Raw genomic sequence first — 27,483 nt, 5'->3', positions numbered from 1 at the left:
GCACCACTGGGTTCCCAGAGGACAGGAGCTCCAAAACCACCACTGGACCTCCAGAGAAGGACCAGATCTTTCTATAGGATCACTGCTTTGACAGAGCCACATCCATCACTCCAGCCCCCATTTAATGGCACTGCCACCACCACCCTGCCAGGTATTATTCTCCCTGACTTTGTCAGTCTAAGCCAGTGTTTCTGTCCTACTGTCTTGAATTTTCCTATTATATTTTAGTTCTGACTGGAATCTCCTGCTGGTTTGCCTTCAAACTAGGACATTTTTGGTGCTGGAAGTGGGAAGCTCCAGGTGGAAGGTGGCAGGGGTGAAGCACAGCAGCGGTCTCTCCTCGCTGGCGGTTTGCGCCGAGGATTCGGAGCTGGAGCTGGACAGCAAGGACAAGGCATCCCCTGGAGCACCCACAGGACAGAAAGGAGGCCTGGTGTCACCTGGGTATGGAGAGGATGACTTTACCTGCCTGGATGGGGATGATGGGAACAGCAGGCAGTCAGATGGAGACTCACAGACTGAAAAACCTGAGGCTGCTGACCTAAAGGAGCTCTGAGAAGTGGAGGAGAGAGATCCTCAGGAACTGGCAGCCTCTTTTTCAAAGAGAGTGCAGAACATGTCTCCAGATGAGATCAAAATCCCTCCTGAGCCTCCTGGCAGATGTTCTAAGCAACTGCAGGGTAAAATTGAGAAGCTGTATGAGAGGAAAATGAAAGAGGGCATGGATAGTACATAATCCAGAAGAAAAAGGCATTTCGCAATCCCAGCATCTATGAAAAGCTGATCCAGTTTTGTTCCATTGATGAATTTGGTACAAATTTCCCAAAGGACATGTTTGATCCCCATAGCTGGTCAGAGGATTCATATTATGAGGCACTAGCTAAAGCCCAGACGATTGAGATGGACAAATGGAAGAAGGCCAAGAAACAACGTACAAAGATTGAATTTGTGACTGGCACTAAAAAAGGTACAACAACAAGCGCTGCTTCCACAACCACAACATCCAGCACCACTGTGGGAGATGCCCAGAGGAAGAGGAGGAGGAGCAAGTGACAGGTGTTGAGGAAGGGTCCTGTAGAATGACTCAGAAAATCACATCATCTCATTGTGAGCTCCCCTGCCCTGAGGGGAGGAACTGAACATTCCTACCTGGTTATAACCTGAGGCTTGGATCCCCACGGGAGCACCACTGGGTTCCCAGAGGACAGGAGCTCCAAAACCACCACTGGACCTCCAGAGAATGACCAGATCTTTCTACAGGATCAATGCTTTGATCACTCCAACAGGACTGCAGCCCCCATTTAATGGCACTGCTGCCACCACCCTGACTGGTGTCAGGTTGTATTCTCACTCTGTCAGTCTAAGCCCGTGTTTCTGTCCTGCTACCTTTCATTTTCCTATTAAATTGTAGTTCTGACTGGAATCTCCTGCTGGTTTGCTTTCAAACTAGTACACTGCCCCATCACTTTCTGGCAGAATGCAGGAATGTTTCTGTCCTGACTTTGTCTCCACCTAGCATTCCTTTCCCAGACGGCAGCAGGAATGGGATCAGGATGAATCACAAGCTGAGGGTAACCTGGGCTATGGGACCTCACTTGCTTTGGCTCTGTGGAAACCATGGAATCCCAGAGTGGTTTGGGTTGGAAGGGACCTTCAAGACCATGGCATAGGCAGGGACACTTTCCACTATCCCAGGTTGCTCCAAGCCCTGTCCAACCTGGCCTTGGACACTCCCAGGGATGGGACAGCCACAGCATTTCCAAGCAAACTCAACACCTCATCCCAAACCACACACGTTCAGTGCCACCAGAGACCAGGAGGCACCTGCAGAGCTCAGCACAGGGACTCTCCATGGTGTGGCCTGGCAGGATCCTGCCCAGGAGCCACAGATATCTTGGATTTTCCCTTTATTCCCTTCCTCCAGGCGGCAGCCGAGCATCTCCCGGCCCCGCCCGCGGCCCTGAGTGGCAGTGAATGAACTGCCCTGACATCTCCTCTTGAAGCAAAGCAAAATGTGTTGAAGAAAAACCAGTTCCAGATGTTTTCCCAGTGTTGCCAAGTTACTCAACATGTTCTGCTTTAGTTGTCAGATGCTTTCAAAGCGATTTCCCTAACTCCGAGCACGAATGGTGAGGGCTCTCCCTGGGAATCTTCTGCCTGGGGCTACCATGGATCTGTATTTTCATAAGAAAAAGACTCAGCTAATGATTAATGTTCCCCAGAGGAAGCGGGGCCTTTCTTTGGGATTTTTCTTCAGTTATTTTTAATTAATTTGTACAACTGGCAGCTACATGAAAGTGCAAAACCCGGGAATAACGCTGGACCCGGCTCCCTCTGCTCCTTCTCTCTGCCCACACCTGGAGCTTGTGGAGACATCAACACCCCTCACTTCCCTGGGGATGAGAAACCCCCTGGCCAGGGAGGAATCACTGCTTCTCACTGGGAATTCTCTCTGAGCAAAGAGAAGTTTGTCCACTGAAGGAAAAGTTGAGTTTTACATATCCATCCCAACATGGAGCATCTTCTTTAAGGAGAAGAGATAAGATCATTGGATGAGAAGGACAAAGCCCTTTGGGTTTAATTCCTGGCAGGATGAATCATTTAGAGCTCGTGTTTTCCAAGGTGGCTTTGGGAATGTGGAGAGCATTTGGGATTGCAAAGGATCTCTGTTCTGGCAGGCACAGGTTAAGCACACTCCCTCCTTTTCTAGGCACATTCCCTCCACTTTGCAATAAAAATAATGCCAGTTCTGTTAAGTGAGACAATGTCACCGTCTGCTTCTAGGGCTGTTCTCTCAGAGAGCAAAGTCAGAGCACTCAGGGATGGAGGATTAGGTGGTTGTAATGTCAGACCAAAGGCAGGAATTTTATCTGACGGGCTCCTGATGATGGACTGCTCCATACACCGCTTCCAGCTGCTCCTGCTCTGGGAACAGCCTTGTCTGGATCTGTTTAAGGAGATTGGCAAAGTGTTGAATGCAGCATATGGTGCCCTAAAACCACAGAACTTATTGACAGCAGCCCAGACTCGCTAAAGGAAAGATCTCCTTCCAAAGCCTCGCTCTGGGAAGACTCAGCACTTTCTTCCCACTTGCAGCAGGTAAAGCCTATCCCACGCTCCCAGAGCAGATCCGCATCCCGTGCGCTCCTTCTGGCATCTCATCTCCTTGGAAACACCCCCTGGGAGCCATGGCCTGGAAAATGCATGGATCTCCTGCCCTGGGGGCCTCCTCACTCTCAGTGGATGGGGCTCAAACCTCTCCAGTAGCCACCCAAACCAGCCCAGTTCTGAACCGGCTCCACTTCCTGATTCACTGGGATGCAACATACACTCCTGACCACCTGAGGGAAGCTTCCAGCTGGTGTTAGGGAAGGTGAAACTGTTTCTCACAGCAAATCCCTGACAGCACCCCCTGAAGATGACTTGGGTTGTTGGATCTCACTCCTGCAGCTCTGTGGAAATCATGGAATGGTTTAGGTTGAAGGGATCTTAAAGCTCATTCTGTTTTACCCTCTGCCATGGGCAGGGACACCTCCTACTGGACCAGCTTGCTGCAAGCCCTGTACAACCTTGGACGCTTCCACAGCTTCTCTGGGAATCCCACATCACCCATCACCACCCCAAGCCTGGCCTGACGCTCCATCACCAGCAGGACACAAGGGTTGGGCAGGGAGAAGGACACACATCCCTCAGGATGCTGCTGGATCTGGATGTGGTGCAGGGGCTGAGGCTGGGCCACCCCGTGCCCACCAGCACTGCTCAGTGTCTCACATGACACAATGAACAGGGCCAGTGACTCAGGGCCACTTGCTGACGTTGGGCTACTGTTCCCTCTGCCGATGAGTCGCTCCGAGATTGGGCACAGTCTATCTCCGAGAGAGGAGCCTGGAATTAGCTTAACTCTTGGCAGCACAGGAGAAATCTAATTTCCTTGAGTCAGGGATGGGGCTGTGCTCCCTCCCCTGGCCTGCCTGGGAGCTTTTGCTCCTTGTCAGAGCAGCTCCACAACCCACTGCTCACAGAAAACCAAGGGATTGGATCCCGGCCTGCAGAACTGCTCCATGCCCAACTGTTCTGATTGCTGTAAACTAGGCTGAAATCATATGGATGTCATGAGGAACAGTCAAATGAGAGACATCCTACTTTTTGGGTGGCAACAGCAAGAGAATCTGCCCAGGAAACACTCTCCATCTTCCATGAGCACCACCTCTCCCACCCCAAAAACCATGGGACAACGGGATCACAGGCCTTGTCTCTGCAGGACTTTGGGAACAGGCAACTGGTGGTGTGTAAACATCACCCCAAAGCTCTGAGATTCAAGTCAAAGCAGGAATCAAACATTCAGCTGCTTCTCAGAGCCTCTTTGGTCTGGAAATGGGCTGGAAATGTCAGGAAACCTGTGCTTCCCACCAGATGCCTGGTACTTCCTTCTTCCAGCCGGGCAGGAAGTAGCTTTGCTCATGGGGCTCTGCTCATCGGGCTCTGCTTGGTTTTGCTTCACCTCAACAGACCAGAAACCACAAAACTCCTACAGGTCATCAGCTTCCTGCACCCTCACAGGGATCTGGGATCAATTTGGGACATTCTTCCTGCTCCATCTCTGTCTCCTGCAGCGACCCAAGCAGGGCTCTGCTGTAGGTTCCTGTCAAGAGCCAGCCTGGAAACAGAGGGACCATCCCAGTCCCTCTGGGAGCAGGGAGTGGGTTCACACCCAACTTGTGACCTTGTGCTAGAACACCCTCTCCTCCTTCCCTGCCCACACCCAGGACAAATTACAGCCCCTGGTGCCCGGCCTGGAGGCACCACTTCGCAGTGTCCACGCTGGGAACAGCTCTGGTGGGTGGGTGGAGAATTGGGAGTTTCCTAGGAAATGACCTGGGGATCAGATCCTATGGATCTGATGTTTGTTTGGGGCTGAATCCCTGGATATGCTGAGCTCAGGTTAAAAAACACCCCAAGTGAGCCGAATGAGGCTGCACCAGCCAGCACCTTGCCCGGCCAAGTCCAGCTGGGCTCCCAGAAATTTCCGGATCTGGGGGCATCCATGGATTGAAACTATTCACAAAAATGCTCCTCCCTAGCTGGGCTTTATTAGTGCCTCTTTGTGTGGGAGACTCTTCCCTTCAAGCCAGATTTCTCCAGCCTGTTTGCCCAGTCCTCCTGCCATCCAATGATTTGTAGCTGGGAAGCATGGAAGGACGCCTTTGGGATTCCCTGCATCCAACTGCTGCCACGTGGGAACCCTCTCCCTCACAGCCTGTGTGCTGCTGGAGTCACATCTCCCCAACTCCTCACTGAGACCAGTCCCACCAGCCAGGGAGGACAACAAAAAGGTTACACCAAATCATCAGGACACTTGGCAAAGTGGGACGTGGGAATGCTGGGGACATCCCTCCTGCTCTGTGCCTTCTCCCTCTCCTCCTCCTCGCACAGAGGAGCAGGAAAGGCCAGGCTGGAGGAGCAGGTTGGGATGCAGTGAGACCAACCCCGAGTGGTACCACAGTGCAGCGTCACAGCGTCCCACTCCTGTCCCCAAACGCCACCAGCGAGGCAGCGCCGCGCTGAGGACACTGCGGTTCTACCCCGAGCCGGTGGCTTTTCCCTGGGACAGGAGTGGGCCAGGCTGTGCCGGGAGGTGCTGCCCCTCCGCCTGCTCCCTCGGGATTCACAGACCCAGGAGAAAAGGAACGAGGGCTGGGCTGGGCTGGGCTGGGCCGACCGTCAAACCTCGGCACGGCGCGGGCGGGGGAGGCGCGGGCGCCCAAGGCACTCGCGGCAGCGGCCGGGGGACACTCGGCAGTCCCATGGGGACACCCTTCCATCCAAGGGACCCCTCCCCTCGGTCCCCCCGCCCCCGTGCCGTTCCTGCGGGGCCCGGAATGCTGCCCCTGCCCGAACCCTTCTGGCGCCGGGTCCCGCAGCCCTGTGCGCGTTAGAGACTCTTCACCACGGGGATGCCCCTGGCGAGCAGCTCTTGGGGGATGTGCGGGGGTGCGTGTGAGCCACCCCCAACCCCGTGCCTCCCATTGGAGGAATAGCATGTGCCCCCCTTATGGAAAAAGATCTGGCGTTCTCCTTGGAGGTCGGCTCTGCCCTCTGTGTCACTCGTCCCGTGCCACGCTCTCCTCCAGGGCGGGTGGGGTCTCCAGGCCGAGCCCCCCGGCGCCGCCACCGTGCACGCTCGAGAAGGACACCATGGTGTGGAGGAGCATCAGGACCAGCACGCACAGTCTGATCCTGCTGCTGCCGAGGCGAGACCCCGCAGAGACCGGCAGCAAGGACGGGGAGCGGGGCTGGTGGTACTGGTGGTACTGGTGGTGGTGGTGGTAGAGGTGGTAGTGGTTCTGCCTCTGGTGATGGAGGTGGGGGTCGTGGCGGTGGAAATGGAGCGACTCTGACGCCGTGGATTTGGGGGATGTGTCCTCGTTGCTGTCTGGGGGGTGCTCGCAGGAGTCCCATTGCACCTCGCAGCACTTGGCCTCCTCGTCGGGCAGCTGGTTCTCCAGCAGCCCTGCGGGAAGGAAGGAAGGAAGCAGGAGGAGGGGTCAGCGGGACACTGGGGATGAGCCCTGGTGCCCACCAGCTGTGGGATGGGCACACCTGAGAACCAGGACACCCAGACACACCCTGGGACTGGCCTCAGCGCATCTGTGAGCCTGCACACAACAGCAAGGTGAGCTCAAGGCTCCCCAAATCCTGCTCACAGCGGCTCAATATTCCCACCCTGCTTTAATCCATCACCTGCAGCTCCTTCCGTGCTTTAGCTTTCAGGTCCTGAGCTGAGATGTTGCTGTGTCCCCATTAACCCCTTATCCCGTACCCTTGGCACGGCCATCAAACATTTCCACACCTACTCCGCCCCCACAAACCTTCCAAACCCGGGAAGTGGCTTGGAAACACCCGCAGGGCTCACCATCACCCCACCCCGTGCCCGGTGTGAGCCCTGCCCTCCTTACCCGTACAGATGAAGCCAGGCAAACCTCCATAGATCAGCTCGTCATTGTCCGGTAACACAAAGGGGCACCTGGTCTGCACCTCCAGGCAGTATTGCTTGCATGGGATCCGCTGCCGGCACTGCTGCTGGGTCACGTTGAAGTACTCGGAGCACAGCCACGCCTTGTAGACAGCCTGGGGGAATTCACGGAGAGGGACACGTCACTTCCCGAGCACTGGGATAGCTGGAGCATCACAGTGTGAAAGGGGATGGGAGAGCTCCCAGCTCTTGTGGGAAATGTGTGGTGGAGTCATTTGTTGAACAGCTGATGGATTCAAACAACCCGCTGGAGTGTAACAATGGTGGAACTCGTCTATCCAAATCCACCACAAAAATAAAGCTAATTGCCACATGGGATAATGTCCCCTACAGACAGGCACCGTGACAGATTCTGCCAATATCAGTGACCCAAGAGCTCAGCCTGTCACACAAAAATTCAAATGCTGCTTTATCACCCATCCAAGAGCACCCTCCTCATCCCCAAGACATCCCACTGCTCTCCTGGGAAGAGGAGGGATTCTCACCTCCTCTAAAGTGCCTTGGTCCCCATCAGCTCTGGACATGGCACAGCAAAACACATCATGGGCTGGTCTTCACTGGAAATTTCCTGCTGGAAAAGCTGCTGGACAGAAGCAGCTGGGACACACAGTCACTGCTCCTCAGGCCTGTCCCTCTCTGCCACCAAGTAACACCTTCCTCACCTTCCCCAGCAGGTCCTGGGAGAGGTTCCTGATTCCCTGACATCTGGAACTTCTGCTGTGCCATTTATTTGGTTCAAGCTTGTTCATTTTCCATGGGTGTTCTGGCACCGGGATGTACCAGTGGTACAGGTGCCTCCATGTGCTCTGTTCTCCTTCCTGATACTTCAAGCTGTGCTTGGCAACATTTCCACAAGGAAGAGCACCCAGCTGTGACTGCAAGGCTGTGCCACACTCCCTGCCTCTCCAGTCCTGAGTTTCCCTCTTCCAGCCTCCATGTGCTTGTGCCCATGGCAGGCACACGGGCATATGGCCTCAGTTACAGCCATATTTTCCCTTATCTCCCCAGCATCAGGCCTAGGGGAAGTTGTTTGTCTCCACTGGCTGCAGCAGAGAGGGAGGGAGAGTTCCCATTTCTCCTGGTGTGCATCATTCCTCAGGCTGCAAGGAACCCGTGGCACTTCCAGCTCATCCACGAACTCGTGTGGGTACAAGTGACAGCACCACGGTCATTCCACGACCACACCCAACTTCCTTTGAAACCAGCTAGAAAGGGCTCCCTGTGATACAAAGGGAATGAGTTTCCCTCCTTGGCATGCTTAGAGAAACCCTGTGCTCCTCCTCCCAGCTGCATTTTCATTTTCTGGAGGCTTTAAACCCATCACTTCTTTGTTTCCCCATGTTTCCTTTGTTTGGACCACGGTGGTGTCTCAGGATTAAAGCTGGTTGGGAAATTTCTTGGCAAGTTATTTTAGTTTGGTTTTGTTTTTTTTTTCCTGGAAAATGCCAAACCATGAAACCCAGAATTTTCACAGAATTGTGTTAGCTTTGGTGCAACTTTTATCCCAGAAAGTTTAATGGGCACCAGGACACGATTTATGGAGTGAGTATTTTGGAGCAGTCCCCAGTACTGTGGCTTTCCCCTGGGATGTGGGAGTGCAGGTGTGGTTCTCCTTGTCCTGTTGGATATTAATTACAGGCACACAGTGGAATGGCTCTGCTGCAGAGTGTGAGGACACAAGCAGGATGGTGACAGAGCTCAGGGGACAGTGACACCTTACACTGATGGGACACAGCACCAGGGGGTGTAAAATGGGCTCCAAAGCATGCACTGACTGCCCAGGATTTATCCAGACAGGAATATCCTTATTCCAGCCTCAACAAATCCCTGCCTGGACATGACGCTGTTGTTTCCATACACTCCAGACACACTCCAGTGTAATCTGGAGCAAAACAGAGAGAAGCCTTATTAATTAACTTCATTATTTGGGCTGCCTTTAGAACAACAAGGAGAGGGTTTCCTGAGAACATCCCAATCCTCAGAGCATCTGGCAGCGAGGGGCTGGACAAGCTTCTCCTTGCCCTGATGACCATCCAGGATTTTGGACAGATTTTGGACAGATTTTGGTGTGGATGACCTGCTTGAATTTGAACTGGCTGAAGTCAGGCAGGTGAATTCAATTCCCCCCAAGGCCAGCATTAAAATCCAGATAACTAAATCACATCCAGCGTGTAGTTTAAAGGGGAATTGTGAACATCCAAGGAGCTGGATGGACAGCACTGGTGTGCCCAGCCCCATCTGGGATGGACACCCTGAATCCATTCCTCCAGCTCAGCCTCTATTCCAGCCCTCATCTGCCTTAGGATAAACATCTCCATCAGTGGGACTTCCTCGTGTTTCCCAAGGAGCTTGTTTTACAGCACTTATTTCGCTGCCTACAAGTTTTCCTTCATACTTGACCTACATTTTTCCATCCAAAAGTTCACTCCCTTCAATCATTCCCTCCACCATTCCCTCTCCCTGCTCCGTGTTTACACATCTCTAATATTTGCAGATGTCTCACGCTCCCCCTTTAGTCACAACTGAGGCGAGTTCGGCTGATTTACTCACTCCCATTTCCTGCCAGTCTTCTCTCCCACGCTGCTTCCCAGCTCCCAGTCACATCCCAGCTCCCACCTGGGCTCACATCTCACATGCAGCCTGGCATGGATGGTACACTGAGTGCTCCAGCACAGGATACAGGATTGTGGGTGTCACCAGAGCTGTCCCAGCTTTTTTTTTTTTTTTTAAGTGGAAAAGGAAGACAGAACTGGGGATTTCCCAGAGCTTTGTAGGAATTCTACAGGAATTTGTAGGAATTTGGGTTCATCCTGCTCTCATGTGGAAACAGAGCTGGTTCTGCATGGATCCACATGTATTCCCCCTAGAATGATGATTCCTGTCAGGGAATTCTGGCAGAGGATTGGGGGCACACACAGGGACATTCCATGAATTTAATGAAAATGTGCAAGGAGAGACTGCAAGGAGCTTGATGCTACCAGGGAGGGCAGAGCTGGAGCACTCATCCAGAAGCTGAACCAGGATTCCCTGGCTGCCTTCCATTCTTCCTTCCCTTTCCAGAGCACCTGCCTTCCCTGAGAGAAGCACTGACCCCAGCCAGCCCTTGCCATTCCCTTGTGGCAGATCCTCTACGTGCTGCAGCAGGAATTCCTGCAGCTCTGCAGGATGGAAACTGCCTGTGTGTACTCAAAACCAGAGACATCCAAGACCTGCTGGTTCAACAGGGCTCTCCCACTCCACTGGACAGGATCTCCAGGAGATCCCAGTGTCCCCCTGTCACTCACCCACAGAGATCCATGTCACAGACAAGGAGCAAATTCCCTGAGATGCTCAAGGCTTTGGTATCTCCAACCTTATCCCACACAACCTCCTCAGTTCTGTTAAAAAGAACATGTGAGAATTTAAGACAGGAAGAAATTTATTCCCTGCTTAGATCAACCAGGAAAGCTCCCTGGTTTCCATCCTTGCCCTCTCTGGATTCTTCAGGAAGCGAGTTGGGTTGCAATCACTGTTCCAGCCATTCTGGTTTGGCTTTTGGCAGATCTCCAGCCTGGCCAAGTAAATATAAGTGACCTCAACTCCAAAATAGCTCAGTTTGGTGCCCTCTTCCTGCATTTTTAGCTCTGGAGGACTGGCTGCATGACTCTGAGAAAGCACATGGAATTTGGCTGCCTAGGAAAGGAGCCAGCTTCAGACACCCAATTTATATGGAAGGAGGAGGACAGGCTCTCTGTCCACATCAGAATTCTCCAGGTGGGATGAAAAACCTCATCATAAAAGACATTAAAAAACCCCAAAATGAATTGAATTTCCAACAGTGAGTTCAGCTCCCTGTCTGCTCACACTTCCAGTGGGATGTGGAAGCAGCAGTCAGAGGGATGGTGCTTTCACAGGGAATTCTGTGCCAAATGGGAATTCTTCCCTGCCTGCACTATTGCCTCTGTCTCCTGTCAGTACCAGGACAGCATTCCCTACCAAATAGCTTTTCCAAAGTCTTCTGTGTCCTTAGGATTTCTGCACAAATTTGGCCACTTCAAGGCCAGTCCAGTATGTTGGAAACATTGTCACTGCCTGTGAAATCATCCCAGCTACATTTTGGGAGAACCCAGGAGCAGGAATGGAGCAGCATTCTAAGGATCCAGCACCACTTCAGAGGATGTTTGGATATGTTTGGATGCCCACTGGGAATGCCAGCTGTAATTAACACAACAAAGTGGTGTTTTCCCATTTGAACAGGGATCAATGCTCGGGAAGTTTCCCCCAAGAAAATCCTGCTAATGGCACAAATGTAGCAAACCCTTCTCCTTAATTAGAGGCAGGGGTTGGGGCAGCATCCCCAGCCCAAAATCACTTCTATGGAAGGGGGAGATGCAGACTGGAAGGCAGAGGGGGAAATAGGGAGCTTTTCCCCTACAAAATAACCCCAGAAGGAAACCTAGGAGTGAGCTTGGGGCAGAGATGAGGATCACTCTGGAAGCTCTTCCCTCATGCCTCTCCTCCTTTCCCTCTCCTCACTGGGTGCACCCAGCTCCCAGCAGAGATAAGAAGAAAAATCCCTGCCAGACTCCCAGTCTGGAGCAGCTCCCTCCTCTCTCAGAGCAGTTCCTGGGACTCACATTTCCATCCTGGCCTGAGAGGAGCATCTGGAGTGGCTGTGCCTCATTAATCTTGGACACAGGGAAATGAGCACTGCTAATGAGCCGCTCGGGCAGCTCTCCAAGCTCTGGCACATCAGGATGCAGCGCGGGAAGCAGGACAGGCTGGGGGGGAGAGAAGAGCCCCCTTGGATGGCAGAGGATTAAGGGAATGCTGAGGTCCAGGGCCAGTCAGGAGGAGTCACAAACACATCTGCAATGTCCAATTACCACTGTATTCAATTAACTCGGACAGTAACAATGTGGAGCTTTAAACCGGCTTTTTTTAGACTTTTAAAAAAATTATCCTTGCTATGGGCTGTTCCAACATCATCTCTGCAGCAGCTGATTTCTGGTTTCTTTGATAATTCTGGAGTTGTTATCCCTGCCTTGACACATCCACATGCTCTGGGTTAGGAGAGGGGGGAGAAAAACATCAACCCAACCCTAAACCCCAACAACTGGACAGGATTATGAGATTTGTATTGTTTTTCCTTCATTTTTAATATAAAGTTGCCTCTTTCCTGGTGATGACAGCACTGGAGCCGCAGCTCCTCCGTTTCCCAACCAGGGGAGCCTGTGCCCATTGTACCCAGCTCCAGAGGGCACAGAGGGATGGGGCTGCCAGCAGGAATGCCTGGGACACGGATGGGGATGGGGATGGGGAATGGGGATGGGGAATGGGGATGGATGCTCCTCAAACACCACTGGGAACTCCACACAGAGCTGGGCTGGCTGGCACGTGCCCATTCCAGGCTCTCCTGCAGCCCACCCCTCTCCAGGGTTGGTTTTTCCAGAAGTTGTCCCCCAGCCATCCCATCCATGACATCAGTTTGTATGCTGCTTGTTGTGTGTCGTTCTGGGCACAGAGGGGGTCGGGTCTGGCACTGACCAGCTCATCCTCAGGGAAGGTCCTGGGCACTGGAATGTCCCCTGTGCTCCCAAACTGTGGCTTCCCACCTACACCCCACAGACCAGACATATCCCTTGACCTGAGTGAAGAAGTCACTCCCAAATTACCTGGAAGCAATTTGCCAGAGCTACTCACTCACCACTCTATCACCTCATGAAGCAGCTGAGAGTTTTAAAGTTTAAAACTTTGAGTTTTCATTTTAAAAAGAAAGCATTTTAGCTTTAGTTCCCAGTTCTTGGATTAAAGAGGCTGTCTGAATGCTCCTTATTTTAGAGGGAAAAGCCCCAAATTTCCTCCTCAAACCACTCAACCCCAGTCTGAGACACACAGCACCCCAGGTGCTCATTGGTCCAAACTAGAGAAAATAGTTTTAAAGTGTGACCCCCACACACCTAACACACTTAGGGCCCAGTAACAACTGTCCCACTATGTCACAATACCAGGCAGCACAACACATGCCTTGGGAAGGACTGGAGTGGGAAAGGATGGGAGAACCAGCACCCCAACCTGTCTCTGCAACCACACACACACCCCCAGCACCCACAGGTGATGGCCTGGGGGTGGCAGTGCCAGCTCCCAGCCCTGGGAATGCTCTCAGGGGACAGACACCACAGTCACAGCCTCCTGGCTTTGCTCATGTGCTCATGGCACCGAGGGCTGCTGTGTGCAGAACCCAGGGAAAAGCCTGCTCTCATCCCAGCAGATGACACACTGCCCTTGGAACTAGCCCAGGAGGAAGAGCTTGTGCTCGTGGTTGCAGTGAGCAGGAAGCATTCCCTGGAAGAGCAGAGCTTGTGGAGCCACTTTGGACACCTCTGGCAGCTCCTGTGCTGAGGGGACAGAGCACATGGCATCCCAACATGGCCATGTGCCTGTGTCTCTTGATTAATCACAGCAATTCATGGCACAGCTGGAAGAACAGGAAGGCAGTGACCACTGCCAGGCCCTCCTGCTTCCCACAGCCAGTGCCTGTCTCCATGCTTGTCACAGGTTGCTCCATGTCCCTGCCCAGCAGTGTCTGCAGCCCCTTCCCTCCCACCACAGCTCCCACTTTTCCCAGTGCAGGCTGGGATCTGGCTGGAGGTTACCCCCTCTTTGCCACCCAGCCCTTCCCAACCACTCCACAGCCCCCAGTCCCTTGCAGGAGGCTCCTGACCCCAGATCACTGCTACAAAAATCCCAATTCCCATGGAATATTTCCATTTCATTATCAAACTCCACCTCGGGGTAGCTGCATCCTCTCTCCAAGGGGGGTGAGGACAGGGTGACAGTGCTCTGCTCACTGACATCCCTGATGTCAGTCTCCTGTTCTGTGCCCCCTCCTCACATCCTGGATGTGTCCCCTGGCAGTGTCTGGGACAGGGTGGCCCAGCCTTGGTGGGCTGCCCTTGGGCACTGCTGCCAGACCTCAGCACAGCCAGTCCCTGTCCCAAGATCCCAGCCTGGGAGCACAGTGAGGGACCAGCATTCCCAGGCTGCAGTTAATCCAGGCTGCAGTTAATCCAGGTTGCTGCTCTGTGCTCCCCTTTCAAAAAGGGTTGAAGAGAAGAGAAGAGAAGAGAAGAGAAGAGAAGAGAAGAGAAGAGAAGAGAAGAGAAGAGAAGAGAAGAGAAGAGAAGAGAAGAGAAGAGAAGAGAAGAGAAGAGAAGAGAAGAGAAGAGAAGAGAAGAGAAGAGAAGAGCAGTTTGTCAGGAAGGTGAGGCCAGATGGAGTGTGGAGGTTTGTATGGAAAGGGGGTGGACACCAGGAGACAGGGACAAACATCTGGTGGCCAGGGAGAGAGCAGCTCTCATTGCATCTGGAGGGCTCTGTCCTTGTGACACCACATAGCTGTGCCCCAAGGTGGAACAGGGGAGACCAGGTCTCCAGTTCCAGGGCCTCACCACGCTCTGAGGAAAGTTCCTCCCAATATCCCATTTATCCTCTGGCAGTGGGAAGCCATTCCCTGTGTCCTGTCCCTCCAGGCCCTTGTCCCAAGTCCCTCTCCAGATTTCCTGGAGTCCCTTCATGCACTGGTAGGGGCCCTAAGATCTCTCTGGAGCCTCTCTTCTCCAGGTGAGCACCCTCAGTTTTCCCAGCCTGGCTCCAGAGGGGCTCTAGCCCTTGGAGCAGCTCCAGGACCTCCTCAGGACTCGCTCCAGCAGCTCCCTCCTGTACAGCCCCTCACCTGCCAGCCTCCAGTGGGTCAGATACCAGCCCATCCTACCAGGCCAATGACTTCAAAAGTAATTAAAGACTCTGCAAAACTGAAGCTGAGCATGATGGAGTTGGGGACAGAGGGAAAGTGAGGTCCCTGCAATCCATTAGGATGGCTTGAGGAATTCACTCCCATTAGATCCTGCTGCAGCCAGGGGCTTAGCAGGATTCAAAAGTGGATTAAACATTTATACAGCTAATGAGAACATCCTGTTACATTAGATAGGATATAAAAAAATAAAGGCGAGACACTTCAGTGCCACGAGCCATAAATTACCCACCAGTGATGGGGGCGAGGGAGAAGTTTCTCTGCTCATCCCCCTTTCCACAAGGAAGTGGTGAGGTTGGAAAATTGTTCTCAGGATGGTGTGAGTGGAAAACTGTGCACTTCCCTGTGACTATGGAAGGGCCCAATCCTGCTCTGTGCCAGGAGCTCCTTGCACAGCATCCTGTGAGGTTCCCTTTGGCTCCAGTGGGAATGGGACAGGGGCATGGGACAGTGGGGATGGGACAGGGTACAAGGCAGCAGGAGGAACCTGGTCCCTCATGCCATCCTTGTGCACTTCATGGAGATGAACAAGCAGGATCTGGTCCATCCCCACTCCCTCATGGAGCAAACAGCAGGGAGACAGGAGCATCCTGACTCCTGGGCACCTTCCATAGTCACAGGGAAGTGCACAATTTTCCATGCTCATGCTGGGCCTTGTAGCCAGCTCAACTTGTGCCCACAGGTCCCTTAAATGCAAGCAAAGATGTTTTTGAGATGCTTATCAGCACTCCTGGCAGCTCCTACTGCTGGAGACACACAACAGGCTCATGTCAGACCTGAGAGCTGCAACCTCTGGTTTCCTATCTCTGGCTGAACAGCACTTGCAGAAATCTCTCTCCCTTCCAGGGGAGGAAAGCCCCAGGGTAACTGTGAGTCTCCGTGGTGAGCAGCAGGCAGGCACTCCCGGCTGGAATCACTCCTCAGGCAGCGAATCCCAAGGGATGCTCCACTGCAGGGAAGCCCCATTCCTGCTGCTCTGCCCTGGAGCAAGCCCAGGACAGGCTGGGGCTGTCCCTGTCCCTGTCCCTCCTTGCGCTCTGCACAATAAAAGTGCTTCCCCTGCACTCCCGTGAGCAGTCCCAGGACCATGCTCTGAGCCAGGTTGCCTCCCCAGAGCTCCTGGTGCTTCCTGACAGTCTCATTTGAACGGGAGAGCAAGGAATGCTGACAATCAAGCAACACAGCTCGGCAGGAAAATACTGCTCCCTGCACACACAGGCAGAGACCCCTGTGGATTCCTCCTCTCCACATCCAGATCCATGGAAAATGACATCGAAGATAACCAGCTCCAAGGAATACGACACTGAAGATTAGGAGCATGTCAGGGAGATGCCTGGCTCTGAAGGGGGCTGTACTCATACTTTAAAGACAGAAATACAGCTCCTGTCCAGTCAGCACCGCTCAGTCCTTCCCAAACTGTGGCTGTTTAGAAAATTCCAAAAAAATCCCACTTGCCTCCTGTCCCTCTGTAACCAGCAGCAGTGGGGAATGCTGCCTGCCTGCAGGCACAGGGTGTTCCAGCCTCCCTGATGTGGGCAAACCCAGGTGCTGGACACCCCTCAGCAGGAAAACCCCCAACCCAGCCACTTGCAGGCCCCCTCTCCAGCTCTACCTTTGCTCTCCTGTCCATCCGCAGCCTCCACCCACCAGCAGCGCTGCAGAGCTGCCGTGCAGGGATAAGATTCCAGCCAAGATGCCAAACACGTGTATCTGTTACTCCCAAGAGGATGAACAGGGCAGGTGGCATTTCTTTCTCCAGCCAGGACCAGGAACACCAGGATGCTGGCACGGGCAGCGCTCTGGAAAATCAAATCCTTGCCAGGTGAGGCCATTTCCTGCTGCTTTTTTAACAGAGTGGCCACGTTGGCAGCATCTGGGGGAGCCAATGCTGCCAGCACTGCTCTTCCTGTGACACCCCAGGAGCACAGCTGGGAGAGAGGCCCCAGGGAAAAGGCAGGAGCTGGGAAGAGGAGTGAGGCTGAAGCAGGCGAGCCGAGCCATTCTGGGCAGGCAGCTGCCAGCTCTGCCCACAGGAATGGGGCTGGAGCAGCGTGGACAGATGGCTACTTCTTGCCCAGGCAGCCTCCGTGTCTCATTCACAGATTTGCTGTCCCTGAGTCATTGCCCTTCAAAGGACAGCGGAGCTGAGCTCCTGCGTGGAGCCAGGCATGAGTCGCATCCTAATGGCATCCCGGTGACAGCGGGAATAGCCCCCGGCAGCCAAGTACATCCTGCCTCTGCCGCCTGCTGCCTCCCACCCTGGAGCAGCCCACAGCAGAGGAAAAGCCCGTGGAGCATCCCTAGGGACAGGCCTGGGGCTGTGGGATGTTTTGACAAAGCCTCTCTGTGTGTGATCCTTGGCACTGCCCAGCACTGGGGTCAGGCCAGGCCATGTGTGATCCCCGCTGGGCATGAACGGCTCCTTTCCTGATGGAAAAGAATCCTGTCCTCAGGCAGGGACCAGGTGAAGCCCGTTGTGAGGGCAGGTCCAGCTGGGTTCAGACACCCTGAGCATCCTCTCCCACCTCCCGGTGCTGGTGTGGGAGGTGCTGCCTCCTCTCCCCGGGATGCCTGCGGGGCTGGAAGTCAGCGTGGCACCAGCAGATCCCTTTGTCCATGGGGAGCACAGATCACTGCCTGGTAGGAAAAGCAGCGTGGCAAGACAGCCCTGATCTGGAGGACACAGGCAGCCTATGACAATGGATGTGCACAGCAAGGGGGCTGGGGGTCGTGTTGTTTTCCCACATCTCCTGTTTTGCCGATATCACTGCTGAGCTTCTGACTCCCAGAGCCTTCCCACATCACACAGAGCAGCTTTCCATCTCCAGCTGCTGAGGTGGCATCTCCGAGAAGTTCATCCCACCCTGCTGATGAAGCCTCTGTGCCCACCATGCTCCCAGGGATGGGCACACATGGAGAACCTGTGCTTGCACCTGGCACTGGTGGCAGCAGGCACAGCCGGGAGCACACGGAGCCTGTGGCACCTGGAGCTGCTGGTGACAGTTTGATGGATTCAGGTGTCACCCTCCCTTGCTGTCCCTGCACCATTTGCTGGCCTGCCTGTCGCTCCATGGAGACCTGCTGCTGCCTTGGGACACTTGTGGGCTGTCCCCACAGCACCACTGACAGACACAGGTGAGGACAGGCAGACAAGAACTGACAGACAACCAGTGCAAAAGAGGCAGCCAAAACACCACCCAATCCCCCCAAAATCCCTCCCATTCACACCCTGACCCCACCACAGGCTGCTTCACCCACAGCATCTGTGTAGGTTGGGCCTCCAGTCCACCACACACTCCTAGGCAGCTTGAGATGTCTCAACCCCAAGCACACCCCAAGCAAAACTCAGAAGTATCCAAGCACTATCTGAGCATCCCCACTCCTGCCTGGCTTGCAGCTGTCCCAAGTCCAGGTACCACTGACATTCCTGACACCTCTACATCTTTTATTCCACGGGGCAAACTCCTTCCATCAGTTTTTCTCCTGTTCTCCAAGCCTGGATCTCAGTTTTCAAGGTACCAGACACAAGGCACTGGAACTGGGCTGTGCCAGAGGCTGCAGCCACAGCACCTGCAGACCAAACCCACCGTCGTCCTTTGGCCCAAATTCTTTATACAACTGAATCACATCTTTGTGAGGTTGCAAAAAAATTCCCTTTGTTCCCATGGAATGGGTGGGGAACATGGAGCCACACACTTGGTTAAGCTTGTGCATGTGCTCCTGCTCAAGGCGCCAAATAACTGCACTGATCTGCTGGAATTACTCTGGAATTCACTCTGGAACCTTCTTTCACCTCATGAAACGCCTCACTGGCCAGGCTGGTTCTGGAGAAGCTCTGGAGCTGACACAGATGTGTGGGAGCAGCCTCTCCCCTCCCAGGTGCTGCTCCTGGTGCACCAAATGCTCCACAGGGGATCAGATCCAGAGTGCAACTTTGCAGTCACCCATGCACAGATTCTCTAGGAGCCTCACTGCTAAAGTAACTCCCTTAGAAAAGCACAAAGTTTTGGTGAAACCACTTTTGCTGTGGTTCTCACCTTCCCTCTGTGCATGGAGCCATCCAGGCTCAGAGCAGGAGTGCACCAGGTTGAGCAGAATTTTGGATAAGCCCAGGCCAAAAAAATCCAACTTTAACTACTTCTGTGAAGGTAAAACACTGCTTTGGTTGCCCCAAGAGGTGTCCCTGGCACTGGGGTAACCCCAAGACATGGTGTTCCCAAAACTCCTGGTGCCAGCAGGCTTGGGTTTCCAGAGGATGCTCCACAGAGAGGGATGCTGATTGCTGATGCTATTCCTGGTTAAACAAGAGCCAGAAAACAGGATCCCAGAGGGTGCTGAACCTGGGCACTGGGGATTTGCTCCCTGCTCCATGTGGGCTGATGCCAGAGCAGGAACAGCCCCCATTTCTCACATCACTGCACACAGAAACATCATCAAAACCTCGGGAGTGAAATCCTGCCCTGCCAGGGGTGCCAGGGAAACCAGAGGTGCAGAACCAGATCCCACAGCCACGCAGAGAATCCTGATAATCTAATCACATCTGAGATGCTACAGGTCCTGTCCAGCCCAGGCTGCCCAGCTCTGCTGCCAGCCTCCTCCTGCCTGTCAGCCCTTCTCTCACCACAGCTTTGTTTCTTGCAGCCTAATGACTCCTTAATTCCGCAGGCTTTGTCCCATAGATCTTGATTTGCCCCAGGACCGGTGGGAGGGGGCACTTTTGGGAGCTGTTGGGGCGGGAGCCAGCACGCAGAGCTCAGCCTTGGCACGAGCAAAGCTCTCATCTGGTGTCTGAGCTGGAGCAACACTGCTCTTTTCCTGTCTGGAAAGATGGGAAAAAGGCACAAAGGAGCCCTAAACATCCCTCAGGGCATTGCTTTGGAGGGACAGCGATTTCCTCCTGCACTAAGTCCTGCAAAGCCTGGGCTGACAGTCTGAGTACTGCTGCTGCCCCACATTTCCTGATGGATATTCGAGTCCAATATCCACATCCCCAGGCTGTGACCTCCTCAAGCCCCTTTGGAGGATGCTCCAAAGTGTCCCCACACCTGCTCAGTGCAGTTCATTGTGTCTTGCAGTGACAAAGGGTACAAGTCACACAGCAACAGGCGACATGGAGGCGGCCAGCAGCTGCTCCTGACTCAGTTAATGACTTTTCACTCTTATGTTCAGAAAAAAATGGCATTTTCCACCTTTTATCCACATCATCCCTGCCTAGCACCATCACCCAGCAGCTGGCAGGCACATCCTTGCAGCATGAGATGAAATATATCTGAGAAGATGGATGGACCTTGTGGACCCACTTCCCTCTTCCTCCTGTCCACAGGATGCTGGTGCCCCTGTCCATGAGCATCCCTGTGGGAGCCAGACCCCCAAAATCCCACCAAATGGGAAATGCAAACAATAAACCCCAGAAGTGCATTCTCATGGTTTGCTACCTCTCAGCCACAGGGATTTCTTGGGTTAGTTGTAAGAGTAACAAATAAAACACTTCAAGGAGTGATTTGGAAGCTGATGGTGCTGTATGGGAATAAGAACATATACAGAAAGTGAGATCTGCCCAGGAATGATCCCCAAGCAGAAAATAAAAAGGGAGAGTATTACAGCACTGAGTAATTTCAGCAGCTGAATTACACACATTACACCATTTCATGGGATTCCTATCTCCCAGGGAGACTTTGGTCCAGTCTTCCCCAGTCTCCAGGCACAGACAGATTGGCATGTCTAGGATGCTGTTTCCCCTCCTGACAGCATCTGCCTTTTCTCCCCAAACCTGAGAGCAGCTCTCAAGAAGATTTATTAACAGGGACTTATATGTCCTCCTAAACCAATCCACAACACTCACACACTCCCACATTTTTAGCTGGGGGTGAAACCTGCTGCCATAGGAAGGAACTGGCAGCTCCAGCTGGGATTTGGTGTTGCTGTTGTTTGAAATCAGGTGAAATAAAGAGTCAAAATCACCAGAGAGCTCCTTGTGAGCTGTGTACTGAGCCACACTTCTTTGGCACCAAATTCCAGAGGGATCTGTGGCTATGCAGAGAGAGGTAGGTGAGCTGGAGCTGCTGTGCTTCCTCATCTTCAATTTTCCAGCTGTTGTTACAGCATGGCAGGGATGTGAATGGGAAACAGCACTAATGCTCCATGTACAGCCCTGCTCCCACAGCCCCGTGTCCCAGAAATATCATTTAAATCCTGTTTCTCCAGCTCCAGAGCTCCTGCAGCCAGAATCCTGCTGTGAGGGCTCTGCAGGAGCTCTCACACTGGCCGAGCTGCACATTCCACTCTGTTTTCCTCCACTCCTCTCCTGTTTTCCTATTGTTTGCTCTCAGATGTTATCACCATCAAGCAACAGCTCTGCCATCCCTCACAAACAGGTATTATCCAGCATCTGGATGGGAATTCTAAATTCAAACTGCTTCAAAAATCCCGCCAGCCACATTTTTCCAAGGCAATGAGTAACTGCAGTCCCTGCTCAAGTCCAGAGGATTCCAAATCAGGCCAAAACTCGCTCGTCACCACAATGCTGGAGGGGTCTGGCATCAGCCTCAAGTCACAGATGGGGAACAGCCACTGAGAGGGAAAAGCTGAGTCTCATGGATGTGAAAGGCTGGAGTAAGACACGTAAACATGGAGTGAATGGCCTTAAACAAAGCAGGCTGATTTTCAGGAGCAACCAAAAGGATGGGAGCTGTGAGGGCTCTGGTGGGAGTGTGCAGACTCAGGCACTCCCATGGGAATTCCCCAGTGGGTGGCCCAGGGGAGTGTGCACAGGTTGTCCCTGCTGCTCCTGCCTCCTGCTGCTTCCCAAGTGCTGCCTGTGGAATGCAAGGCTGGAGCTCTCAGATGCTTTAAGGATGCACTGACACAACACAGAACCAGTTCAGAGGGACGAGTCCTGCCACTACCTCCAGCTCTGCATCTCCCCAGCACATTTCCTGCTCTCCCATCAAGGATGTTAAACCCAGGGACACTTAATGGATACTCATTAAAGCACAGCTCTGTTTCTATACACTTTGGAGTCCCAACATAATGATTATTTTCTCACCTCTGGGTCTCCCAGCAGAGATGGAACCTAAATCTGAAGCTGGAACGTTTATGCTCCACCAGAAATGGCACAGGGAGATCCTGATCCTGCTGGGCCCCTGGAAGCAGGAGCAGCACAATGGACAGCACCAAACTCCCCGTGGAAGTGGAGCAGCAGGACCAAACTACTCAGAGCAGGTTGAATACCACGTCCCTTGGAAAGCACAGGGGGAATTTGGGAAGCAGACTGTAATTACCTGCCTTGGCTCGGGCTCAGAAGCTCCTGCTCAAACCCAGCTCCTCACAAAAGTGACCCTTGGAGTAGTGGCCAGGACTTCATAAATGTGCCCTCAGTGAAAGACAACACTTCAGAGTCCCAGCACTACTCCTGCATTTTCCCAGGGCATGAACATCACTCCAAGAGCTGTCCTGCAGCTCCAAGTGTCCCTCAAAACTCCTGTCCCAGAAGAGGAGCAGCCAACCCAGGGAGGAAACTCTGCCACCGTCCCTGTGGGGACAATGCTGTCACACACCCTAAGGCACAGCTTTGAGAAAGGGAAGCAGGTTTAATTATGGACACTGCACTTCCCAGAGATGATGTCTGGAGGGTGCACAGGTGAGCCTGGCAGCTTGGAGCAGGTGGAAGCTGGAGGCACAATGGGCTTGTAAGAATGGAGCATCCAGCAAAACCACGCTGGAGGTCCAATGGAGATCTGATCACATCTCCCATCTGGGAGAGGAGATGGCTCCTTCCTGAGCCTCCATCCCATTGATGCTGGGAGACACGACCAACCCATCAGCTTCCAGAACAGGGACTGTGCCCCAGGGCTGGGGACAGTCAGTGACACTGGGGGGAGCACCAAGGTGGGAGTCACATCCAGCACCCCTGGGCCAGCTCCCCAGGCAGAAAGGGTGTAAGAGCTGGAAAACTGCTGCTGTGTACAGGGAAGGGGCCCTGGCACCATGGTTCATCTCAGGTCACCACTGGTCTAATGACAGCCAGGCAGAACCCTGGGCTGTCCCAGGAGCAGCAGCAGGTCTGAGGCAAAAGGCCCCACACCTGACCCAGCACAGGGGTGCACATGGAAAGGGGTGTGGGTGAGGCTGGTAGGGATTGGGGTGTCAGGAGAGGGGTGTTGGGAGTGGGGTGTCATGAGCTGGGTGCTCAGATTGAGGTGTTGGCAGCAGGGTGTTGGAAATGGAGTGCTGGGAGTGGGATGTCAGGAGCTGCCTGTGTGTGCACAAGTGCGAAGGGATGTGTGAGTGCTCATTCAGGCCAAGTTCTGCTTTGCCTTCTCTGTCCCACCACGCTGTCCCAACCTTCCCAAGGGCTCCAGACCTGTCCCACCACCACTGCCAACAGAGGTCTGAGGAGACCCCAGCCTGCAGGCAGGTGTGAGAGCAGGGGAACCACGGTACCCACACACCACCAAACCCTCTGTGGCCCAGCACACCCGGGACAACCCCTTGTACCTTGCAGTCCGTCAGGCAGGATCTGACCGAGTACTCTTCCGACTGCAAGTACTTCTCCAGCAAGAGGTCGAACTCCTCGTATTTTTCCTGAGCGTGTTGGTCCAGCCGCTGGTACGCCTGGACGCAGCTGCTACAGGCCTCCCCTCCCAGCGCCCCGGCCGCCGCCACCACCAGGTCCACCATCAGGTTGTCCAGGCTGCAGTCCAGGCCGTCGGGGCCGGCCATCTCCCGCAGCAGGTCCCAGATCGTGTAAGTATCACAAAAGGAGAGGTTGAAGTTCCTGAAGTAAGCCTGCAGGAAGGTCCTTTTGGAGGAGGGCGAGGCGAAGAAGGGCGCGGCGGCGGCGGCGGCGGCGGCGGCGGCGGGGGGCGAGCGCAGGGGCGCTCCGGGGGCCCGCGGGCGCTGCGGGGCGAGCAGCCGGGCGCACGCCGAGTCCAGGTCCCCGCGGGCGGCGGGGCAGGGCCCGCCGGGGCCGCGGCTCAGGTTGCCCAGCAGGGCCTCGCAGCTGCCGCCGCCGCCGCCACCGCCCGCCGGCTCGGCCGCCAGCAGCGCCCGCGGCCCGCGGCCCCGCGGCCGCTCCCGCGCCCGCAGCTTGGCCCCGGCGCAGAGCCACAGATGGTCGGAGAGGAGCACGGTGAAGAAGAGGAGCGAGGCGAGCGACAGGCGCCATTTCTGCGCCCGCTCGGGGTCGGCCACCGGCTTGTCGCTGCGGCGCGGCGCGCAGCACACGGCCCCGCCGGCGGCGCCCCCGCGGGGGGACATCCAGGCGCCGCGGATCATGCCGGGGGCGCGCGGGCGGCGGGCGGGCAGCGCCGCGCTGCCGCCGCTGTCACCTGCCCCGCGCCGCCGCCGCCATGCCCGCGCCGCCCCCGCCGCGCCCCGCCGCCGCCGCCCGCCCCGGCCCCGGTCCCGGCCCCGGGCATGCCCCGGCCGCCCTCACTCGGCTTTCCGCTTGCCCCGGCGCGGTGCCGGGGCCGCGCCGCGCCCGCCGCCGCCGCCGCCCGGCCCCATCGCCCTCAGTCTGTCGCCATCTTCGGCCGCGCCGCCAACACCTTGAGGAGCCGCGAGCGCTGCGCCTGCGCGCTGCCTCCGCTCCGCCGGCACCGGCACGGCCGCGGCCCGGCCCGGCCGGCGCTGCCGAGGTGCTGAAGGACAGCTCCGCTCCGCTCCGCTCGGCCGGGCCGGGCCGGGCCGGGACACCGCCGGGCCGGGACACCCCCGCGCCGCACACCGCCGCTGCCCCGGCGGCAGCTCCGCGCTCAGCCTCGTGCCCACCCTGACCGTCACCTGCACCCTCATCCACCTCACCCGCACCCTCAGCCTCACCCTCTTCCTCAGCCCTTCCGCTGCCTCACCCCCATGGTCATCCTCACCCTCATCCCACCCTCATCCTCATCTTTGACACCCTCATCCTCACTCTCGCTTGAGTCCTCACCTCCATCCTCACCCTCACGGTCCCATTCCTATTCCGGTGTCAACAGGTCCCAGTGGAGACGGGCCATGGGAACAGCATGCCACACACACGACAGGTGTCCCCTCATTGCCCACACACCCTCAGCCCCACAGAGCCCCCACGATTCCTTTTCTGGGGGATTAGGAGAGGGATATCACCAAACAGCAAAAGCAGCTCCCAGGGACATCCCTTATTCATGTCCCTAAATCCCTCTTTGGGGGTTCTTGGCATGGCTAAACCCTGAGAGACCATCAGCTCCCTTGGAGTGGAAAATAAAGAGCAGCGGAGGGAGCTGGGAAAGGGGCTCAGCCTGGAGAAAATGAGGCTCAGGGGATCTTCTGGCTCTGCACAGCTCCCTGACAGGAGGGGACAGCTGGGAGGATCGGGCTCTGCTCGCAGAGAACAGACAGGACAAGAGGAAATAGCCACAAGTGGCCCCAGTGGAGGTTTAGGAGGGATAGGATATTAGGGAAAATTTCTTCACTGAAAAGGTAGTCAGGCATTGAAACAGACCCCAAGGGAAGCAGTGAAGTCACTGTCCCTGGATGTGGTCATGATCATGTGGATGTGGCACTTGGGAATATGGATTAATGGTGGCCTTGGCTGTGCTGGGGGTGATGGTTGGACTCAACAGTCCCTGAGAGCCACTGCAACTTAAATGATTCCATAGTTTTATGGACGCGAAACCCCAGTGTACACAGAACAGAGGGCAGAGCCTGCTTGGAGGCTCCTTCTTTGTGCACAAAGCCATCCTCAGCCTCAGGCACTACCCTGGCTCTGGGAATTGGTTCAGGTTGCTATTCCTGGGGTTTTCCTCAAGCTCTGTCCCAAAATGAACTAGTTCCTTGGAGGCCACGAGGTGCTGGAGCTGGTTACCCAAGCTCCCTCAGGAGAGTGGGATCCTGCAGGCACGGGGAAAGACACCAGAGGCTTTTTCCCTCTCCTGTTTATCATCCTAACCTGCGAGGAAGCCCTGGACAAGGGGCTCTCTTGGAGGGACTGTCACCAAAGCTGGTGCCATTAGTCACAAAGGCCACGGTGTGTGAGCTGCTCACGCTCCAACAGCTCAGCCCTGGCTGAGGCACTCAGGGAGGGAAACACCTGGTGCGGAGCCAGGAGAGGTTTTACAGCCGGAACGAGCAAATGTTGAACATCACCAGGAGTGATATAAGGATCTGCAACCCAGGCTGGAGGCTCAGCTCTTCTGAGCCGTGGCACAGACACCTGAGACTCCCTCAGGGGCTGCTTCCCTCTGGCTCTTCCACCCCTCAGGGGCTGTTTCCCTCTGGCTCTTCCACCCCATCCCTTCCTGCTTCTCCAGCATGTGCACAGCCTCCCTGGGAGGAGATGCTGGAATAGCTGAGAGCATTGTTCCTGCAGGTCTGTGGTTCCTGTGGTGGTTTTCTTTCCAGGAGTGTCTGTGCCTACTCTTTGAATGCAGGATCAAAACAGTGTTTTGAGGAATCACTGGATGCTTTGGGTTGGAAGGGACTTTTAAACATCACCTTATCCATCCAGGGACACCTTCCACTAGCCCAGGTTGCTCCAAGCCCCGTCCGACCTGGCCTTGGACACTTCCAGGGATCCAGGGGCACCAACAGCTTCTCTGGGCAACCTCCCCACCTCACCAGCCTCACAGGGAAGAATTTCTTCCCAATATCCCATCTAAACTTCCCTTCTCTTGAGTTTAAAGCCATTCCCCCCTGTCCCATTGCTCCATGTCTCAGGGGGAATGCTGCAGGCACATCAAGTCTTGGAAGAGCTGAGACAGTAACAGAGCCCCTCCAAGCCATGTGCACTCTGATAGTTAAGGGACACTGAGCCCTGCTGTCCTTTCTCTCTTATTTCCTGTCCCCACAAAGCCTCACTTGTTGCCATCCTTTTTCAGCTTTCTCCCCAGCCTGAGGACTCAGCTTTCTTCCTGCCCCACAACTCCTGGTCCTTTAGTGTCCCTGGGGCTGAATGAAACTGTGAGGGAGGGCACGGAGAGGGTGTCCCAGAGAGTCACCAGGCAGGAACCCTCTGCCCATCCCTGACCTCTGCTCCCCTCCCCTGTGCTCCCATAGGGCTGTGACAGGAGCTCATCGCTCCCATTCCTGTTGGGAGTGGTTCATTCACCACAGAGCCTGTGCCCAGCTCAGCATCACCTGCAGAGATGAGGCTGCACCAGCCCTGTTTGCTGACGGCTCCGTTTCCAGGGCACAGCGCTATTTCCACCCAGGAGTTTCCTCTGCTTGGCAAAACATTATCTGCTCCTCCCACTCCCTGCAAAACCAGCGGCTCACACATGACCCTTCAGGAGAGAACAGCTCTGCTCAGCCCTCCTCTGGCTTCTCTCCCTCTACTGCTGCTGCTGGTGTACTGAGGCCAGCGTTGTGTGGATGTTTTACTGCCTGTATTCCAACAGAAATGTGGTTTATGGATGTTTCTCTTACTCCAAGCAGATATGGACAGGCTGGCACTCAAGTCCTGGTTCTCAGGTGGGAGAGGCTGCCAGAGCTGTCTCCAGGAGGATTCCCTGGGGAATCTGGAGTTTCCATGATTACCTGTGAGGCAGAGCCTCGGTGGGGATAACTGGGGAGGAAGTCACCATCAGCACAAGGTGTTTTCTCACCATCAAGGCTTGGCCTGGCCTTGAGCTTCAATTGTGTGTTTCTATGGGATTGTGATCACACCCCTTGTTTGTCCTGGGGTGACAGTCCTGGCAAG

The 27,483-nt window shown here is 54.9% G+C and overlaps 1 protein-coding gene and 1 pseudogene across 1 annotated transcript; one reads left to right on the top strand and one right to left on the bottom strand.

Annotated features, from left to right (window-relative positions):
* The first annotated feature begins 220 nt into the window (after nt 1–220).
* On the top strand, nt 221–2,801 carry LOC117003005 (annotated as a pseudogene).
* Nucleotides 1,570–24,101, bottom strand: NALF2 (NALCN channel auxiliary factor 2). The gene is made up of 3 exons (XM_033072261.1): nt 23,322–24,101; nt 6,957–7,128; nt 1,570–6,511 (listed from the first exon to the last, which is right to left on the bottom strand). The coding sequence occupies exons 1-3, from the start codon at nt 24,099–24,101 to the stop codon at nt 6,102–6,104; spliced, it is 1,362 nt and encodes a 453-aa protein (XP_032928152.1). The 3' UTR covers nt 1,570–6,101.
* Between the last annotated feature and the right edge of the window lie 3,382 nt (nt 24,102–27,483).

This window comes from Catharus ustulatus, chromosome 14 (assembly GCF_009819885.2).
Source record: "Catharus ustulatus isolate bCatUst1 chromosome 14, bCatUst1.pri.v2, whole genome shotgun sequence".
Classification (NCBI taxonomy): Eukaryota; Metazoa; Chordata; class Aves; order Passeriformes; family Turdidae; genus Catharus; species Catharus ustulatus.
This window is presented reverse-complemented; position numbering and strand designations above follow the sequence as displayed.

What these genes read in the sequence shown, in the direction of transcription:
- NALF2 (XM_033072261.1), bottom strand. Translation starts at nt 24,101, where the DNA reads ATGATCCGCGGCGCCTGGATGTCCCCCCGCGGGGGCGCCGCCGGCGGG. An exon ending in CCTGCCTGACGGACTGCAAG is followed by an intron (nt 7,129 to 23,321) that starts GTACAAGGGGTT and finishes GAATTCCCCCAG; the next exon opens with GCTGTCTACAAGGCGTGGCT. An exon ending in GCCTGGCTTCATCTGTACGG is followed by an intron (nt 6,512 to 6,956) that starts GTAAGGAGGGCA and finishes TCCTTCCCGCAG; the next exon opens with GGCTGCTGGAGAACCAGCTG.